Source organism: Bufo bufo, chromosome 7 (genome assembly GCF_905171765.1).
Source record: "Bufo bufo chromosome 7, aBufBuf1.1, whole genome shotgun sequence".
NCBI lineage: Eukaryota > Metazoa > Chordata > Amphibia > Anura > Bufonidae > Bufo > Bufo bufo.
This window is the reverse complement of record NC_053395.1, coordinates 168,550,049-168,571,880: the sequence shown is the minus strand read 5'-3', so window position 1 is coordinate 168,571,880 and position 21,832 is coordinate 168,550,049. Positions and strand designations below refer to the sequence as shown.

Genomic DNA, 21,832 nt, shown 5'->3' with positions numbered 1-21,832 from the left:
GATCACTAGAACGAGGAGAGAGAAGAGCTCACATATCATGCTCTTTCTTCTTGCTGCAGGAGATGGAATTGAGACTGGCTCATAGACTTTCTGATGAGTCTGTCTCATCTTCTGCAATGAAGAGAGAAAGGGCGATTGTGAGCTGTTCTCTCTCCTTATTCTAGCGCTAAAAACCTTTGGTATGACATATCAAAAGTGTTATGTAAAACTATACTTGAATACTCTCAATACAGTAGATCATGTACTTTTCAGCAAGATTTCATCACTGTATAATGCCCATAGAGGTCAGTCAAATATCCTTGTATGTATGTTTTAGGGAAGTGAAAAATACTACGTTTAAGGCTACGTTAATTAAAAAAATAGGTTTTCCGAGATTCTGAAATTGATAGTCTATCCTCAGGATAGGTCATCAATATCTTATTGGTGGGGGTCCAACTAACGAGACCCCTGTTGTCCATTAGCTGTTTGAAGATGCTGCAGCACTCTGGTAAGAACCGCAGCCTCTTCCTAGGTCAGTGACGTCATGTTCATTGGTCACATGGCCCAGGTGCAGCTTAGTCTGTAGTATAGCCATTATGCAGTGGACGGTGCCGTACTTGGTAAACTTTGAGTGCTGTGGCCTCCTCAAATAGCTGATGGGTGGGTGGGGGGTTCTCGAGTGTCCAATCTAATATTGATGAACTTTTGGGATTGATGCTCATCTTCAATTTTCAGACTTTACTATACAAAAGAGTGAGTGGAGTGTACCAATATCCACCATCAGTTTTTGGTATTGCATGATAGAAATATAGAAACATAGAATGTGTCGGCAGATAAGAACCATGTGGCCCATCTAGTCTGCCCAATATACTGAATACTATGGATAGCCCCCGGCCCTATCTTATATGAAGGATGGCCTTATGCCTATCCCATGCATGCTTAAACTTCTTCAATGTATTTGCAGCTACCACTTCTGCAGGAAGGCTATTCCATGCATCCACTACTCTCTCAGTAAAGTAATACTTCCTGATATTACTTTTAAACCTTTGCCCCTCTAATTTAAAATGATGTCCTCTTGTAGCAGTTCTTCTTCTTTTAAATATTCTCTCCTCTTTTACATTGTTGATTCCCTTTATGTATTTAAAAGTCTCTATCATATCCCCTCTGTCTCGTCTTTCTTCCAAGCTATACATGTTAAGGTCCTTTAATCTTTCCTGGTAAGTTTTATCCTGCAATCTATCCAACAATACTACCTGCTGGCCATGGTAGCTCCAAATGTGACTATTAATTGTTGACCGACAGAAGTTAGAAAGGGTTAGAAAGAAAAGTTTGAGTCAATTTCACATTTTGGTAGGTAAAAGATTAATAAAGCATTGATTAAGAGAAAGCATACTAAAATCATAAGAAAAAAATAATAATATGTCAATCAGTGCAAACTTTTTTTCATAGTTTCAAAAAGTTCAGTATAGTTGCCCTATTAGTTATCATCCCTTTAGATTTATTACAACATATGTTTAGGCTTACCTAAGTAAACTGTTAAAATGAATGAGGTATGAAAGGTATGACTTTAGGATAATGTATGGGGGAATATACATTTTTTGAAAGTTTTAGTAATTCTACATACTGGGTATCTACTCATATTTATGTTTTCAGCTATCTGGATTACTGAACAGTGGCTGTAAACTAAACAGATGTATAGCAATAAAGAAACTTGGTTGGAGTCCAAAGCCATAAAAATTGACTGTACTGAAAGACCACTTTCACCTTTGCTTAACCTCAATGACAGAGTGTCTCGGTAAGTCTACCAATACTCACAGGACCCAGCTTCAGGTCTTGCAAGATGTCATCAAAGTAGTGAAACTCTGAGATCTCCAGTTCCACCAGCTCATCCTTCAGTTCTAATATCCGTCCCATGACTCCGTCCAGAACCAGTCTGATCACCCTTCTTTTCTGTGGATGCGTTATCTGATCGTGTGCTAACTCCAGATTGCGGAAGATCTGTAGGTATCGGATATACAAGGTCCCAAGCTGTTGGGCAACCACCATGCGGTCTTTCTCGGGTTTGGGAGGTGCATCTGGTTTCTCCTGTTGGAGCAGCTGCATCAGATCTTGTTGGGCTTCTACCCATATTTTGTTGTAGAATCTACAAAAAGATGATATGTAATATAAATTGTACTATCCATTCATACAAAAAACATATACGATTAACTATAATACTGAAATCCAATTTCCTGTAGGTATAGGATATGACGGTACAGATTTGGTCTTTCTTAGTGTTAGATAAACTAGTTCAGGGATGTAGCTTTCACGGATGGTGGGGCATTTTGACTAGGGTATGATTCTTTGCCCTAGATGAAGGAAAGCCTAGCAAACCCTCTGAACTGGTCCCCAGAAAAATTGTCAAAATGAATGTCTATTTTTTCACTTTTCTGATGTGCAGCCATATTGGTTGTCACTATTGGATTAGCTTCGCAGAAACTGACCTCATATAATTTTGTCACTGATAAAATAGCTCCTGACAACAAAACAGAGAAATAGAAATGGTATATTTAGAGCCAGACACCATCCTGTCAGATTAGGAAAGCATTTCCCAAAAGCCTTACATGGGAACGGCATCCCTGATCTCGCAGAATGGGATCCCTTCCTCGGCTCTTCTAAATATATGGCTCATGCATACAACTGTAATATGCCTTTGCAAACCTGGATTGTGCTTGGGAAAGGTCACACATAAAAGCCAAAGGGAAAAGTATTTTTTTTACCACGTTTTCACTATAATTGATAACAACTGGTTACAAACAGTGTTGTGATGTTCAAACCAGATATGCTATGTTACCTGGTCAGTTTCCATATGAACCCTCCTATACAAAAGTGCATTTTGAGGCTAAAATAAGTCATGTATTCTAAATCTATAATATGCTTACCTTGAGATACGCTATTTGATGTTCTAAATAAACATCCACATGCCTACTGTGTAAAAACATATTAACACACATATAATAATCAGATCTATATAGGCCTATTAAAATGAAATGGCATGTTGATTGATTTGTCTATAGATACATTCTGTATTTAACACCTTGATAAACTCTATGACAAAGATATAAGTATCAGTGTGTATGTAGTATACTTGATTATGTCTTTAATTGATTCCAATGGCACATCCTCATTGGGTCAACAGTGTGTGTTCTACAGCCTTCATTTTCACTGCCTTAGCAGACTGTTATTTCTTCTTTTCAGTGAATCCGTCTGAGAGCTGCCCTGAGGGCTCGATCGCTAGCCCTTAACTCTAGGTCCCTGAAAGTTCATAAACACTCATTTAAGCTGAATTCTTATTCGGTTGATTATAAAATGGCTTAAATTAGTGTTTATGGGCTGTTAAGAGTGAAGAGATAAGGGTTACAGATCAAGCCCTCAGAGCACCTCTCAGAGGGGTTCACTGATAAGCAGAAGGAACAGTCTGCAGATGCAGTGAAAATAAAAACTGTAGTAAAATGTAGTAATGATTTTTAGCTCAAAATAGGTAAAATGCAATCATAAAAAAGTCCTAAAGATGTCCATAGCCTTTAAGTGCTGATCCTGTTTGTGAGAACCATGAAGCATATGTTCCTCTTTGCAAATAAAATATAATTTGTAACTAATCATGTATGGTGATATCCAGTACCGCAAGCCTGGCATCCCACTTCTACCACCTTACAAACCTTCTCTTCAACATTAAGAGATGGATCTAAATGCCATTAAAGGTAATCTGTTAGCTTCTAAACACCCGCAAAACTAGAATAAGAGGTGTATAGTGTAAGTGATGCTGAGTCCGATTGCGTAATCTTAACTTTCATATTGACTTGCATTCCACCACTGTGCTCCAACAAACCAGCATTAAAAGAGAGAGAACTCCCATTCTCACGCACATAATGAAGAGGACTCAAAGAGGAGTCCTCTCAATGCATTGCACTGCTGGTTTGTTGGAGCACAGCATCAGTATACAAGTGAATATGAAGATAAAAATTACATAACAGGATTCAGCATGACTTACACTATACACCATGTCTTCTAGTTTGGGGGGTGTTTAGGAGGTGACAAATTACCGTTAAAGGGAACCTGTCATCAACTTTATGCTGACCTCACTGAGGGCAGCATAAAATAGTGACAGAAATGCTGATTTCAGTGTCACTCATGAGCTAAAAGTAAGTGGTTGCCGATAACCAGCAACATAATCATTACAGCCCAGGCCTGAAAAAGAGTCAGATCTACCTGAGAAGAGTCCTGGTTATTCATAATCTCCTGCTCTCCTGTCCATCAGCTGATGGTTGGCAGTTCTCTCCTAGACAGAAAGGGAGAAAACTAGGTAGAAGCCTGTCAGTCATCAGCAGGTGGGCGGGAGAGCAGGAATTCATGAATAACCAGGACTCTTCTCAGGTGGCCGGGACTCTTTTCCAGGCCCAGTCTGCAATGATTGTGATGTTGGTTCTCGGCAACCACTTACTTTTTACTTTTAAATGACAGACCGCTGTCTCTACTTCATGCTGCCGTTAGTATGGGCAGCATAAAGTTGATGACAGGTTCCCTTTAAATCAAGCAGACAACTCGAAGTCCAGCCTCAGCTTTAGAGGGCTCAAATGTTCTGGCATGTTTCAATGCCAGAGAATATTTGAAGGCATATAATTCTGCACAACAGCCTATGCAACTGAATATTTAGATTATTTTTATTTTGGGCCAAAGAAGGGTACACAGTAATGTGTATAGGGTAGGCACCTTCTTCTCACAATACATCCACTTATCCCAGATGGATGAATGTAGTATTCGGTTTCTAAAGACTGGGTATACAGAACAATAAGGTAATATTATGGCATTGTGCTATTGAGTTCACTTGGTGCACATGGCAGCTGCAAATCTCAAAACTCAATAGAGGGGGTGGGTGGGGGGTTAGAGGTGCCAGGCGTCCTGTGCTGAGGTGGGGCTAAAAATGCATATATGTAATGGGTTGTGGTGTCACCATGGTGCCCGCTTTGTTCAAAGATAATAGCGAGGTTGGCACAAGTTCAGCAGAGAAGGTCTTTGGGCAGCTTTAATGTGCAGACTGCTTACCCTGCCAAATTCCTTCTGTATTTGTGCTGTGAGTTTGGGACTCACGTCCGTTTCACCTTAACACACCCTGGCAGATGCAGGCCCTTCATGAGCTTCTGGGTAATTCTTACCCATGTTGTGAAGGGAAAGCAGACAAAGCCCTGCTTCAAAGTTTACACAAGTGTTATGAGAGTTACAGTTATTCCCCGTTGCTTAATATAACCAAATAGAGCTGTTACTAATGTCTTAATTCAATGTAATAACGTACATTACAAGTGCCACTAATGTGCAAAAAGTCAAAGGCTCCAATAATGAGAACCATCTGTAATGAGAAGCCGCAACTTGTGCGCTATTCCTGATTGAGGCCAGTAAAGACGCTGTAAAACCGAACAGCCATTAACTTATACAAAGTGAAATTCTACTTCTATGTAATGAGATGATCATGATGTAGAAATGCCTTCTGACCACATTAATACGCAATATGTAGACCACACATGCTTTTAGATTGCCCTTATTTGTAGAGTCTGATAATAATCAGTGCAATTAAACTAAATGGCCTTCATAGAGGGATCGTGCCCCCATTAAACGTTATGTAAATATAAAGCCGCACGAAAAACTAGTTCATTTTGTAAATTACTCTCTGTAACAAAAAAGTTCCAGTTTTGAGATATTCTCTTATGTATTATTAAAATGGCACCCCTGTGTTTCATCTTTATACAGGGTGGCCCACGAAAAAGTAGTCCGCCTCCAGCGATAGTATGAGAAGATGAATGAGCAAGTGGATTATTTTTTTTTTTGTTGCCCACAGTTCACAAAAGATGCTGACAGTGGTCCCCGTCCAGGTCTATACATCTTTGGGCACGTCGGATTATGTTGGCCGATACTGCTTGCCGCTCTTCAACAGTAATGCTGTAGAAGAAAAAAATGTCCTGCTTTTTCCAATAAGATGGGGCAACATGCCGCACCTCACAGAACTCACTGCTAACGGTTCATGAACTGTTTACGGAGGAGCGAACTGTGAGCAAGGGGTTATGGCCACCACATTCTCCAGACTTGTCCATATGGAGCACGCCAGACCTGCAGGGTATAGCGAAGTGAGATCACGGTTAGGGGGAATCGAGGGTTGCTCACTGTATTTGGAGAACCCTGGGCAGGCATGCAGCAGTGAAAGTGAGGTAGACACAGTTCCTCTGGGGCACACTCGGTATGTGGGGACCAGGCCTGATGTTGTGTGAGGTGCCCTGGATGTTACAGGTATTTTAAGTGCCTGGGGCAAGGTCCCTTTTGGATTCGTGACGCCAGTGCCGGTAACGGTGGCACACCGATTTTATAGGAGGAATAACTGAGTACTCAGTGGATAAACCAAACATTTCTTTACTTGGTGAACACAGTCCAACTTTGTACATACAGTTATAGTTGATAGTGATGATAATGCAGTCCCTTGGACAATACTTCACAAGCAGGTAAACTTTAGATGGTGGCAGGTAGTAATCATGCAAGATACTTGGAGGACACAACGGTTAATGCGTTGCAGTGCAATGCTGCTCTATCCCCTTCAGCTATTCTAGCTGGCTGGATCCCAAGGCCCGGATGCCTAAATACTGGCTTTAATCCTTGGTATATAAATTCTCTCTCCAGTATTGACCCTTGCTCTTTACTTTATAGATCCTCTGCCCATCAGGTTACTTATCTGACTTGTATTATCCTTGCTTGGTTGGGAAGCTGCAGGTTTCTCCCAGGAGGTCCATTCCTACTACTGGGGTAATCTTCTGAGCTAACTGAGGCTCACTTGATCCACAGGTAGGCTAGGATCCCTCTACTAGCCCCCTGGTAACAACTAGAAGCCTGGGCTGTCTAGCTGCATGTCAGGAGGAGGCCCTCAGCATATCACTGGCTGGTGCCTTCTAACTTGTCTCTGCAGACTCCTGACTCTGAACTCCCTCTCCCTGTCTGGGCCTGGACATTTATACTAGGGGCTTCCTATCTCCCTCTAGTGTCTGGGATGTCTAACTACACCCAACTAGGCCTGCTATTGCATCATACAGGGGAACATTGCATATAAAAACACATTAGAAAATACATTAAATGCACACTTAAATATAACATTACTGTCCCTTGTGAGTAGGAGGAACGCGCACACCAATTGACCCTTGTGTAGTGCCCACGCCAATCTAGTGGGACACTACACATATACAATTTTTATCTGTGGGTAAATGTAAAACGTCTGGGTGTCTGCTAAAAACCAACATCCCCGGGATGAACTGCAGGAGAACATCACAAAAACTCTCTGCAGCATCACAAGCAGTATCAGCCAACATAATCCGACCTGCCCGGAGATGCAAAGATGTGAACAGGGACCACTTTCAGCATGTTTTGTGATTTGTGGGAAATTAAAAAAACAATCCACTTGCTCATTCATCTTGTCATACTATCACTGGAGGTGGGCTACTTTTTCGTGATCCATCCTGTAGTACTGTGCACATCCAGGGCCGCACTGCCAATTAGGCAAAATGATCGCCTCAGGCGGCACAGCCCTGGAGATCAGTGAGGAGGGGCAGCGGTGGTGGCAGGGCAGCGGGAGATGAGCGCTTCTATTGTGGAAGCGCTCATCTCTCTACATTCGGTATCGGGATACAGTTGGATGTTGCTGCGGGGCAGGGGAGAGGCATCTCTCTTCTCTGTTCCCTCTGGTAGGCTGCAGGCACTAGGCCCGCAGCCTATCAGAGGCCGGTGCAGGCAGCACAATGATGTCATTATCATTGCGCCGCCTGAGCAGGGCAGTGTACAGGGTGGGACACAGGCCGAAAGAGGCCTACATCGCTGACAGCCGCATGGAGGTATTAGTGTTATTATATTTTTTTGGCACAATGCAGAAGAGGAGCGCTATAGGTGCATCTAGGGTCACTAAGAAGGGGTATGTTATATGGGGGGCACTATGGGAAAGGGGCGAGAGGAACACTATGTGCGCATCTACTGGGGGCACTAATAAGGGGTATTTTATACTGGCACATTATGGGGCGCACTATGGGGAAAGGGGAAGAGGAACACTATGGGGGCATCTACTGGGGGCTCTGTATAGGGGCATTTTATTCTGGCACACATTATGGGGGACACTGAAGGCATCTAATGGGGCACTATATATGGGCATTTTATACTGGTACATTATGGTGGGCACCATGAGGAAGGGGGAGGGAAGCACTATAGGGGAACCTACTGGGGGCACTATATAGGGGTATTTTATACTGGCACATTATGGGAGCACTATGGGGAAAGGGGGAGAGGAGCACTATGGGGTCATTGACTTTGGGGCATTATATAGGAGTATTTTATACTGGGGGCACTAAGAGGGAGTATTTTTTGTACTGTCACACAGAAAAGGGGCATTTTTGTACCAGTGTACATTATTATGGGTCATTGTTTGCACTGGAACACATTATAAAGGGGGCATTAAGGAGAATAATTAATACCGGGTAGCATTATGGTAGGCTTTATTACTAGTGGGCGACTATGAGGAACATGATTACTAGTATGGGCACCATTAGTTATTTTATGACACTGTGTACCAATAATTATTGAACGGCACTATCTTCATGGTACTAGTATTATCAGGGGGACTGTTTCTGCAGTATAATATTGGGGAGCACAGAAGGCATAGTATTGGAGGTGGTAGGATGATTTGTCCAGAAGGTGGGAGGATGATGGAAAAGTAAGAAACTAAGATGTCTTTTTGTCAAACTGCAGAAACGAGAGATGGGTGAAAAATCATCATGGTGGTCTGGTCTGAATGGAGAAGATGAGGAGAGAGAAAGTCTACATCAGATGAGACATCACTGGATGGGGTGCTGTATGACCCTGTATTTTTTTTTAGTGATCTATGTAATGTTAGGATGGAAGTGGTCAGGTTGAGAATTTGGTATAGAGATTGGGGGAGGGGGGGCACTGTTTCAATTTTTGCCTCAGGCAGCAGAAAGGCTAGGTGCACCCCTATGCACATCCACCTACTGAGGTGGTTGCAAATGCTCAGTTCCATCATTCAACCACCACCAGCCTTATCTACTGTTAGAAGCTCAGACAGCATCATGCACAGGGGCGTTGCTAGGTTAAAACATTCGGGGCCTGGGCCCCTGATGTTTTGTTCCAGGCCCCGAATGTCCTGCCTGCCTGTAGCTGACCAGCGGGGCCGGCCTTAGGTGTCCAGGCGCCCTGTGCGAGCTAACCTTGTGGCGCCCCCCCCCCCCAAAAAAAAAAAAAACACTGCTTGTTGCTGGCATCATGGCATAGGCTGGCTGACTATCCAACCAAGTAGTTACCAGCCCACACACCCCAAAGGCCGGTGTAATGTCATACTTCCCTACTTCGTGAGATTTCCCTACCCTCGTCACTTCCGGTCGCACCGGACATGACGTGAGGAGGTGTGCAGCGCCGCGCAGGCGCACAACGTCAGGTTAGGGAAGTTTCACAGCAGAGTGCGCATGCGCCAGGAGTCTTGCCGGCGGTTAGGGTAGGGAAAAACTATGGGCCAGTGCGCAGGCGCAGTGATCGGATGGATGTTCTCAGCTGAACACCGGCTGACACTGCGCATGCACCGGGAGCCTCACCAGCGGTTAGGGAAGGGAAAAATTACGTACGGGCCAGTGCTTTTTCCCTACCCTAACCGCTGGTGAGGCTCCCAGCGCATGCGCAGTGTCGGCCGGTGTCCTGCTGAGAACATCCATCCGATCACCGCACCTGTGCACTGGCCCATAATTTTTCCCTACCCTAACCGCCGGCGAGGCTCCCAGCGCATGCGCACTCTGCTGTGAAATTTCCCTAACCCATCGTTGTGCGCAGTGCGCCCCCCCCAATATAATAAACATTGGTGGCGCAGTGCGCCCCCCCAACACCCCAGTATAATAAACATTGGTGGCGCAGTGCGCCCCCCCAACACCCCAGTATAATAAACATTGGTGGCGCAGTGCGCCCCCCCAACACCCCAGTATAATAAACATTGGTGGCGCAGTGCGCCCCCCCCAACACCCCAGTATAATAAACATTGGCGCAGTGCGCCCCCCTCAATATAATAAACATTGGTGGTGCAGTGCGCCCCCCCTCAATATAATAAACATTGGTGGCGCAGTGCGCCCCCCCTCAATATAATAAACATTGGTGGCGCAGTGCGCCCCCCCTCAATATAATAAACATTGGTGGCGCAGTGCGCCCCCCATCAATATAATAAACATTGGTGGCGCAGTGCGCCCCCCCTCAATATAATAAACATTGGTGGCGCAGTGCGCCCCCCCTCAATATAATAAACATTGGTAGCGCAGTGGGCAGTGCCAATGAGGGTTAAAAAATAAAAAAATAATTAACTCACCTCCTCCAATTGATCGTCTTCTGTTCTTTCTTCATGACCTGTCAAAGGACCTGTGGTGACATCACTGTGCTCATCACATGATACATCACCATGGTAATGGATCATGTGATGAGCTCAGTGACGTCACCACAGGTCCTGAAGAAAGACCGGCAGCTACGCGATCAACTGGAGGAGTTAATTTTTTTCAATTATTTTTTAACCCTCATTGGCACTTCCCACTGCGCCACCAATGTTTCTTATACTGGGGGGGCGCACTGTGCCACCAATGTTTCTTATACTAGGGGGGGGGCGCACTGAGCCACCAATTATGTTTGTTTCTTATACTGGGGTGTTTGGGGGGGGGGCGCACTGTGCCACCAACGTTTCTTATACTAGGGGGGGGGGGGCGCACTGAGCCACCAATTATGTTTCTTATACTGGGGTGTTTGGGGGGGGGGCGCACTGTGCCACCAACGTTTCTTATACAAATACAGGAGGCGGGTGCCGGAATCAAATAGCCGGCACCCGACCTCTGTGACAGGGAGCTGCGATCAGCGGCAGTTAACCCCTCAGGTACCGCACCTAAAGGGTTAACTCAACTGCAGCTGATCGCAGTTCCCTGTCACAGAGGTCGGGTGCCGGCTATTTGATTCCGGCACCCGCCTCCTGTATTTGTATTCAGGTCAGTTTTCTTCATTGGTGGCGCAGTGGCCACAGCCCCTCCCCTCCCCCTCCTGTCTCTCTTCTTATTGGCAGCGGCGGGGGCAGCAGGCAGGTCAGACAGGGGAGGGGGAGATGGAGGGGGCGCCCCGAGGGAGAACACAAGTACAGCCTCGCCTGCCGCAGATTACATTGCGAGCTGTCGGCTGCCCAGCGCCCCTGTTACTATGGCGCCCTGTGCGGCCGCACAGCCCGCACACCCCAAAGGCCGGCCCTGCTGACCAGCTTAGACCTGTCCTAGGTTGCTAATATAGCTTATATATTTTTATAGCAAAACCTGCCAATAACCTTAATACAGTTCCTATGTTTGTGTGTTAAAGTCAAAAGCAGAGTTATTTACAGTGATTTCATGTTTGGATGTCATATAACTGTTATATTTTGTGTTCACAGAAGCAAAAAAGCTAATTTGCCTTTAAGATTCATTATATGGATGTGAGGTAAGCTCAATGACATAGCAGAAACAACAGAAAGCATAGAGTTAAACTGTTGTTGCTGGGCAGGAGTCTAGACCAATCACAGCCAGCCTCACACACAGCTTGTGTAGGAAATTCCCCTAGCAGGAGCTGCTGGAATCATTATTCACCAGAGAGAGGAGCTGAACAGACACACACTCCACTAAGAGCTATGTTTTATGGAAGCAAGAGGCTAAAATAGGTATTTAAAACAGTTATATAATGTTCCTACTGTTAATATAGTGATTAGAACTGTATACTGAACTGGTTATATGTATGTTTACTGATGGTTCCATCAATTGCATACAAACAAACTACTGAGCCATACAATCATACAATTGCAAATTTAAATTCCATATTGCAATCCAAATTACATACAACCATACCAGATCATACTCAACCAATCTGCAAATAGTTACCACTAACTGCATACTGCAAATTGCGACCAAATTCAGCAAGTGAACTATTAGTTAGACCTCAGATATACCTCTCAGAGAGATCATAAAGTGCTTAAATAACTTAAAGTGAGAGTACAGATACTGAAGAGAGAAATATATCCACCATTTTATATTGAATGACAAGATTAAATAGTTGAACCACCATCTTATGCATACCGCCATTTTATGATACTTTATTCAACACATGTTTTGTACATGGACTATCTGCTGCGGAGGCGGCAATGTTATATATGAAGAAAAGTTGAAGTTAATAAAGAAGTTATTTCAAGGATTTGGTGTGCTCTTTAAACCTACTGCTTCCATAGAACGGCGCTAGAGGAATTACAGAGTGATAGACAGTCTGGTTAGACTAAAAAGTCAGAGATATCAAAATTCTTCAAATGCCACAGTGCAAAAGACACTTCATAGTGCTGCGCCTGCCACACTGCCAGCTAGATACAATTGTATTGCCGTCCTCAGGAAGGCAATACAATTGAATGTAATGCACTGGAAGAGCGGAAGGACCTGTGGTGACATCACAGATCATGTGACCAGTAAAATAGGCAGTGGTTGAGAAGGACCTGCGATGATGTCACCCTCATGTGACCAGTGCAGGAGAGGATGCCAATGAAGAGGAGAAGAAGCTGTGGTGATGTCTGCTACATGAGGAGAAGTAAGTGATAGGCAGAGCAATGCTGGGAGTTGTGGTTATTTAACTTGGACTGTATGTTAGGGCTGAAGGGAGGGATGTTATTTACGTGGAACTAGGGTGGCCACTGGCTTCACCCAAGAAAGCCGGACCTCACCGACCACGCCCCCAGATAAACCACACCCATTTCAGGGAAGCCATGCCCTCACATTGTGAAGCCACTCCCCCATCGCTGAGGGGGGGGGGGAGGCCCTTCACAGTAGTTATTAACCCCTTTCAGTGAAGGGGGGACTGCTGAAGAGGTTAATAAATACTGTGAATGGGGGACTGCTGAAAAGGGTTAATAACTACTGAGAAGGGCCTTCACAGTAGTTATTTACCCCTTTCAGCAGTCCCCCATTCACAGTATTTATTAACCCCTTTCAGTCCCCTCTTCACAGTAGTTATTTATTCCCCCCTTTGCTCCCACAGTAGTTATAATTAACCTCAAATCAGCAGTGCCAACCCAATAGCTATTCGCAGACTTTCTTATAACTTATTTTCCCCCCTTTCAAGTTTTAGCAATCCATTCCCATTTTCCCGGCCCGGCCACACAGCAACAGCACAATCTTTCACTTTCAACTACCTCAGCAGCGCAGATGCATCCGCATTCGGCAGCGCTCCTCAGAGTCTGTCTTCCTCTTCCTTCACTTCCGGCGAATGCAAATCCCACCGCGCCTGAATTGAGTGGAGGCAGCGCGAATCTGTAAGCAGCGTTGCGCTGTGGGTGACATCAGTGCGCTCTGCGCTTTCGGATCATGTGACAGATGTGTGAGTGATTTTTAAAGTGCCCCTCGCAGGCGAGAGTCGCCGATAACCACGAAAAAGGAGGACTTCCGGCCGGCCATCCTGGCCTTGTGCCGGACGGAGGACCAGGAGTCTAAAAACCGGACTACCTGGCCTAAAACTAGATGTCTGGCCATCCTACATGGAACTGTGTGTTGGAGGTGGCTGGGGAGGGCGTCATGTTATTTACATGCGACTGTATGTTGGAGGGGGCTGGGGGAGGGAGTGATGTTATTTACATGGGACTGTATGTTGATGACGGCTGTGGGAGGGAGTGATGTTACTTACATGGGACTGAATGTTGGAGGGGGCTGGGGCAGGGTGATGTTATTTACATGGGACTGTATGTTGAAGGTGACTGTGGGAGGGGATTATGTTATTTACATTGGACTGTATGTTGGAGGCAGCTGTGGGAGGGAGTGATGTTATTTACATGGGACTGTATGTCGGAGGGGACTGGGGAGGGCAGTGATGTTATTTACATGGAACTGTATGTTGATGGCGGCTGTGGAAGGGAGTGATGTTATTTACATGGGACTGAATGTTACAGGGGTCTGAGGGAGGGAGTGATGTTATTTACATGGGATTGAATGTTGAGGGGGGCAATGTTATTTACATGGGGCTGTATGTTAAAGGTGGCTGGTGGGGGGAATGATGTTATTTACATGGGATTGAATGTTAAGGGGGGGATGTTTACATGGGATTGCATGTTGGAGGTGGCTGGGTAGGAGGTGGTTATTTACATGGGACTGTATTTTGGAGGGGGCTGGAGAGATGGTGTGACGTTATTTACATGGGACTCTATGGTGGACGGAGGGAAATAGTGTTATTTACATGGGACTCTATGGTGGACGGAGGGAAATAGTGTTATTTACATGGGACTGTATATTGGAGGGGCTAAAGGGAGGGGAGTGATGTTATTTACATAGGACTGTATTTTGGAGGGGGCAGGAGAGATGGTGTGATGTTATTTACATGGGACTGTATGGTTAACTGCCTCCGGACCGCCTAACGCAGGATCGCGTTCCGGAGGCGACAGCCCTGCGCAGAGTCACGCATATATGCGTCATCTCGCGAGACGCGAGATTTCCTGTTAACGCGCGCACACAGGCGCGCGCGTTCACAGGATCGGAAGGTAAGCGAGTGGATCTCCAGCCTGCCAGCGGCGATCGTTCGCTGGCAGGCTGGAGATGTGATTTTTTTAACCCCTAACAGGTATATTAGACGCTGTTTTGATAACAGCGTCTAATATACCTGCTACCTGGTCCTCTGGTGGTCCCTTTTGTTTGGATCGACCACCAGAGGACACAGGTAGCTCAGTAATAAGTAGCACCAAGCACCACACTACACTACACCCCCCCCCCCCCCCTCACTAATTAACCCCTTATTCACCCCTGATCACCCCATATAGACTCCCTGATCACCCACCTGTCATTGATCACCCCCCTGTCATTGATCACCCCCCTGTAAGGCTCCATTCAGACGTCCGTATGATTTTTACAGATCCACGGATACATGGATCGGATCCGCAAAACACATACGGACGTCTGAATGGAGCCTTACAGGGGGGTGATCAATGACGGGGGTGATCACCCCATATAGACTCCCTGATCACCCCCCTGTCATTGATCACCCCCCTGTCATTGATCACCCCCCTGTAAGGCTGCATTCAGATGTCCGTATGTTTTTTACGGATCCACGGATACATGGATCGGATCCGCAAAACACATACAGACGTCTGAATGGAGCCTTACAGGGGGGTGATCACCCCATATAGACTCCCTGATCACCCCCCTGTCATTGATCACCCCCTTGTAAGGCTCCATTCAGACGTCCGTATGATTTTTACAGATCCACTGATACATGGATCGGATCCGCAAAACACATACGGACGTCTGAATGGAGCCTGACAGGGGGGTGATCAATGACGGGGGTGATCACCCCATATAGACTCCCTGATCACCCCCCTGTCATTGATCACCCCCCTGTCATTGATCACCCCCCTGTAAGGCTGCATTCAGATGTCCGTATGTTTTTTACGGATCCACGGATACATGGATCGGATCCGCAAAACACATACAGACGTCTGAATGGAGCCTTACAGGGGGGTGATCACCCCATATAGACTCCCTGATCACCCCCCTGTCATTGATCACCCCCTTGTAAGGCTCCATTCAGACGTCCGTATGATTTTTACAGATCCACTGATACATGGATCGGATCCGCAAAACACATACGGACGTCTGAATGGAGCCTGACAGGGGGGTGATCAATGACAGGGGGGTGATCACCCCATATAGACTCCCTGATCACCCCCCTGTCATTGATCACCCCCTGTCATTGATCACCCCCCTGTAAGGCTGCATTCAGATGTCCGTATGTTTTTTACGGATCCACGGATACATGGATCGGATCCGCAAAACACATACGGACGTCTGAATGGAGCCTTACAGGGGGGTGATCAATGACAGGGGGGTGATCACCCCATATAGACTCCCTGATCACCCCCCTGTCATTGATCACCCCCCTGTCATTGATCACCCTCCTGTAAGGCTGCATTCAGATGTCCTTATGTTTTTTACGAATCCACGGATACATGGATCGGATCCGCAAAACACATACGGACATCTGAATGGAGCCTTATAGGGGGGTGATCAATGACAGGGGGGTGATCACCCCATATAGACTCCCTGATCACCCCCCTGTCATTGATCACCCCCCTGTAAGGCTCCATTCAGACATTTTTTTGGCCCAAGTTAGCGGATTTTTTTTTTTTTTCTTACAAAGTCTCATATTCCACTAACTTGTGTCAAAAAATAAAATCTCACATGAACTCACCATACCCCTCACGGAATCCAAATGCGTAAAATTTTTTAGACATTTATATTCCAGACTTCTTCTCACGCTTTAGGGCCCCTAGAATGCCAGGGCAGTATAAATACCCCACATCTGACCCCATTTCGGAAAGAAGACACCCCAAGGTATTCGCTGAGGGGAATATTGAGTCCATGAAAGATTGAAATTTTTGTCCCAAGTTAGCGGAAAGGGAGACTTTGTGAGAAAAAAAATAAAAATAATCAATTTCCGCTAACTTGTGCCAAAAAAAAAAAATTCTATGAACTCGCCATGCCCCTCATTGAATACCTTGGGGTGTCTTCTTTCTAAAATGGGGTCACATGTGGGGTATTTATACTGCCCTGGCATTTTAGGGGCCCTAAAGCGTGAGAAGAAGTCTGGGATCCAAATGTCTAAAAATGCCCTCATAAAGGAATGTGGGCCCCTTTGCGCATCTAGACTGCAAAAAAGTGTCACACATCTGGTATCGCCGTACTCAGGAGAAGTTGGGCAATGTGTTTTGGGGTGTAATTTTACATATACCCATGCTGGGTGAGATAAATATCTTGGTCAAATGCCAACTTTGTATAAAAAATGGGAAAGGTTGTCTTTTGCCGAGATATTTATCTCACCCAGCATGGGTATATGTAAAAAGACACCCCAAAACACATTGCCCAACTTCTCCTGAATACGGCGATACCACATGTGTGACACTTTTTTGCAGCCTAGGTGGGCAAAGGGGCCCACATTCTAAAGAGCACCTTTCGGATTTCACAGGTCATTTACCTACTTACCACACATTAGGGCCCCTAGAATGCCAGGGCAGTATAACTACCCCACAAGTGACCCTATTTTGTAAAGAAGACACCCTAAGGTATTCCGTGAGGGGCATGGCGAGTTCCTAGAATTTCTTTGTCACAAGTTAGCGGAAAATGATGATTTTTTATTTAATTTTTTTCTTACAAAGTCTCATATTCCACTAACTTGTGACAAAAAATAAAAACTTCCATGAACTCACTATGCCCATCACAAAATACCTGGGGGTGTCTTCTTTCCAAAATGGGGTCACTTGTTGGGTAGTTATACTGCCCTGGCATTCTAGGGGCCGAATGCGTGAGAAGTGGTTTGAAATCAAAATCTGTAAAAAATGGCCGGTGAAATCTGAAAGGTGCTCTTTGGAATGTGGGCCCCTTTGCCCACCTAGGCTGCAAAAAAGTGTCACACATCTGGTATCCCCGTACTCAGGAGAAGTTGGGCAATGTGTTTTGGGGTGTCTTTTTACATATACCCATGCTGGGTGAGAGAAATATCTTGGCAAAAGAAAACTTTTCCCATTTTTTTATACAAAGTTGGCATTTGACCGAGATATTTATCTCACCCAGCATGGGTATATGTAAAATGACACCCCAAAACACATTGCCCAACTTCTCCTGAGTACGGCGATACCTGATGTGTGACACTTTTTTGCAGCCTAGGTGCGCAAAGGGGCCCACATTCCAAAGAGCACCTTTTGGATTTCACCGGCCATTTTTTACAGATTTTGATTTCAAACTACTTTGCACGCATTAGGGCCCCTAGAATGCCAGGGCAGTATAACTACCCCACACGTGACCCCATTTTGGAAAGAAGACACCCCAAGGTATTCACTGATGGGCATAGTGAGCTCATAGAAGTTTTTATTTTTTGTCACAAAAGTTAGTGGAATATGAGACTTTGTAAGAAAAAAAAAAAAAAATCGTCATTTTCCGCTAACTTGTGACAAAAAATAAAAAGTTCTATGAACTCACTATGCCCATCAGCGAATACCTTAGGGTGTCTACTTTCCGAAATGGGGTCATTTGTGGGGTGTTTGTACTGTCTGGCCATTGTAGAACCTCAGGAAACATGACAGGTGCTCAGAAAGTCAGAGCTGCTTCAAAAAGCGGAAATTCACATTTTTGTACCATAGTTTGTAAACGCTATAACTTTTACCCAAACCATTTTTTTTTACCCAAACATTTTTTTTTATCAAAGACATGTAGAACAATAAATTTAGAGAAAAATTTATATATGGATGTCGTTTTTTTTGCAAAATTTTACAACTGAAAGTGAAAAATGTCATTTTTTTGCCAAAAAATCGTTAAATTTCGATTAATAACAAAAAAAGTAAAAATGTCAGCAGCAATGAAATACCACCAAATGAAAGCTCTATTAGTGAGAAGAAAAGGAGGTAAAATTCATTTGGGTGGTAAGTTGCATGACCGAGCAATAAACGGTGAAAGTAGTGTAGGTCAGAAGTGTAAAAAGTGGCCTGGTCATTAAGGGTGTTTAAGCTAAGGGGGCTGAAGTGGTTAAGGGAGGAATATAACCGCAGGGGCAAATCCAGGGGACATTATAGGCGTTCTTATTACTACTGGGGGCTCTATAGGAGGGACTTATAGATCCGCCTTATTTCTACTAAGAGTACTATGGGGGGCCTTATTACTACTGAGGGGTCTGTAGAGAGCTTTATTACCACTGGGGGAACAATAGGGGGGGGGGCATATTTCTACTGGGGGCTCTGTGAGGGTATTATTAATACTAGAGGGCTCTTCTAATAATGGGGGCATTCTTGGGGAGCATTATCACTGTTGGGGGTACTGTAGGGGGCAGTATTACTAATGAGGGCATTCTAGAAGGGAATTATTATTGGTGGGACTATGAGGAGAACTATTACTATGGGGGGCACTCATATTTCTTCAGGATAGAATTTTGGAGTAATGTGGAGCAAAGCAAGCAGCAGGAAAACACTGTGGGGCTCCAGGTTGGGGGATGATGATAGAAAAGTGAGGAAGCTAAGATGTCTGTGCGTCATACTCTGCAGAGACGAGGCGGCTGAGAGAAGTTGTATGGATCGAATGGAGAAGATGATGGCAAAGAAGATCTACATCAGAGGAGACATCACCTGGGAGGCCCTGAATGTAACAGGTATGTGCTGCTGTATAGCAAGTACAGCAAAATGCGATGTGTGGGGGAGGGGGGACGACTTAGAGAACTGGGCCATATTCATTGGGGCTTGGGCCCCGGATCTTTTGAGACCCTAGCAACACCCCTGGCTGTATGTATTTTGCAGTCCATGTAACATCTGTGTTGCCTCCATTGTTTTGTTTTGCGGACCAATTGACTTCAATGCGTCCATGGTCTATTGCTAGATTTTCTCTTTTTACATCAACCATGTCATAACCCCTTTAATTAGACAATACAGATGGTAATTTATATATTTCAGAACTCCTTTTCCTTTTTTTCCATTCATCTCAAGATGGATGTTCGGGGCTCATGCACACTGAAAGGTTGTTTGCTGAGGACCCTGTATGGCGGCATATGGGAATCAATATAGATCATCAATATTCTAGTCCAGAAAAAAACCTGTGAAGTTGCATGGAGATTTTGGGGCCAGCTTTTGATGCAGTTTTTTTTTGCCAAAGCCAAAAGTGGACCCAGCAGGAAGAAGAAGTCGTTCCTCTGTATTTCTTATTTCCTTCCAACCCACTTCTGGCTTTAGCCACAAAAAATTTATTGAAATTACCACAAAAAGCTGTGTGGGACATCACCCTAAGGATCCGCAAAACACGGACATCGGCGATGTGCGTTCCGCATTTTGCGGACCGCACATCGCCGGCACTTAATAGAAAATGCCTATTCTTGTAGGACATGTTCTATTTTTTTCGGGAAGGGAATTGCGGACCCGGAAGTGTGGGTCCGCAATTCCGGATCCGGGCAGCACATCGTGCGGCCCCATAGAAATGAATGGGTCCGCAATTCCGCAAAATGCGGAACAGAATTGCGGACGTGTGAATGGACCCTAAAGGTTCCTTCATCCACATTTTTTTTATCTTGGAGTTTTGTTTGTTTTTTGACTAAAATGACTTGATCGTTGTTTTTTGTAGCATTTAGGCTACATGCACACGACCGTTCCGTTTTTGGGGTCTGCAAACCGCGGATCCGCAATTTGCGGAACGGAATGGACGGCCCATTGTAGACATGCCTATTCTTGTTCGCAAAACGACCAAGAATAGGACATGCTATATTTTTTTTGCGGGGCCACGGAATGGAGCAAAGGATGCGGACAGCACACAGAGTGCTGTCCGCATCTTTTGCGGCCCCATTGAAGTGAATGGGTCCGCACCCGAGCCGCAAAATTTGCGGCTCGGATGCGGACCTGAACTACGGTCATGTGCATGAGGCCTTAAGGTGTTTTTTTCCCACATAGTGTGTTTTAGTACCTGCCGTTAATAGACATTTTGTATGCTTAGTTGTTTTTTAGAGGAAAGTATGTGACCCTTTACGGCTCACTTCTATAGAGCCGTATAGGAACAAAGTATTGAAATTGTTAAAAAAAAAAACACCATTAAAAACACCAACATACATTGTACATGTGTTTTTGAAGCTGAAAAAAAAAAATATGGAGGTATACTGGAGAAAAACCGAATGAGGGAAAAATGCTAGTGGGGGACTAGTGTATGTGGGTACTGCAAAAGCTTGTTATGTCATATGATATATCATGCTGTATTTCGTTCTTATGTAGAATCTCTGTTACCAGGCTGTTAGGTGCATTACACACATTCCACCACTAGATGGGGGTAGCACCACAGTATATATAGCACAGTTCAGGCCTAGTTAAGTAGTTGGAGTTAGGCTGGGTTCACACCTGAGCGTTTCGATAAGCGCTGTTTACAGATGTTTTTATCGGGCGTTTATGAGGCGTATTTTGGGGCGTTTTTGTGTTTTGGAAACGTGCGTCGTACGCGTGTTCTTGCTATTGACCACAGAGGCGTACAATGAAAAACAGAGGTGTTACGCGCGACAATACGCCCCAAAGAAGCTCCTGTCCTTCTTGGGGCGTAGGGCGTTTTACAGCGCGTTCGTACGCGCTGTAAAACGCTCAGGTGAGAACCATGCCCATAGGGAAACATTGTTTTTTGCCTGTTGAGCGTTTTACAGCGCGTAGGAACGCGCTGTAAAACACTCAGGTGTGAACCTAGCCTTAGAATGTGGAAGCAGGAGGAGGAGGAGTGAGGAGCAAGGGGGAAGGAGAGGACCCCTCTCCTCTCAGCTCTCTCTTGGGCTCCACGGCCCAGAGGAGCCAATACATGGTCTCAGTGTCAAGCCAGGAAAATAGGCAGAGGTGAAGTCTGTATTCTACCGTCTACTCTTCCAGAGTGTCAAGTGGATTTTACTAAGTTTATTGCGGAAAGACAAAGGAAGGACAAAGCCATTATTCTAGGCTTTAGGCGCCTTTGTAATAAGGTGAGGGTTTATTAGCTTCCAGCAGCCTCACCGTTACTTCAAGGACAGATAGGATATGTGTGTAGAAGACAAAGACTTGAACTACCTTTACTGAGACTGAAGCAAGGCAAAGAGCTGAATATCAGTGAGTACACAACCTCTTACTATAGCCTGAGACATAACTACATGTACAGCCTGTTACTGGGATTTGCCACATCCAACCTGCATGTTCATAAGAGAAAGTTTTATAACTAGATGTAAATTGCTGACAAGATCCTGGTTACAGTACAGTTCTGAG

At 45.0% G+C, this 21,832-nt stretch overlaps 1 protein-coding gene across 2 annotated transcripts in view; it reads right to left on the bottom strand.

Moving 5' to 3' along the window:
• Positions 1-21,832, bottom strand: part of IQCA1 (IQ motif containing with AAA domain 1) — a 280,666-nt gene that overhangs the window by 190,342 nt on the left and 68,492 nt on the right. For both annotated transcript variants that reach the window (XM_040441110.1, XM_040441111.1), the window contains exon 2: positions 1,795-2,122. In XM_040441110.1, coding sequence (XP_040297044.1) covers positions 1,795-2,122 — 328 coding nt within the window. The remainder of the gene's footprint in view (positions 1-1,794; positions 2,123-21,832) is intronic.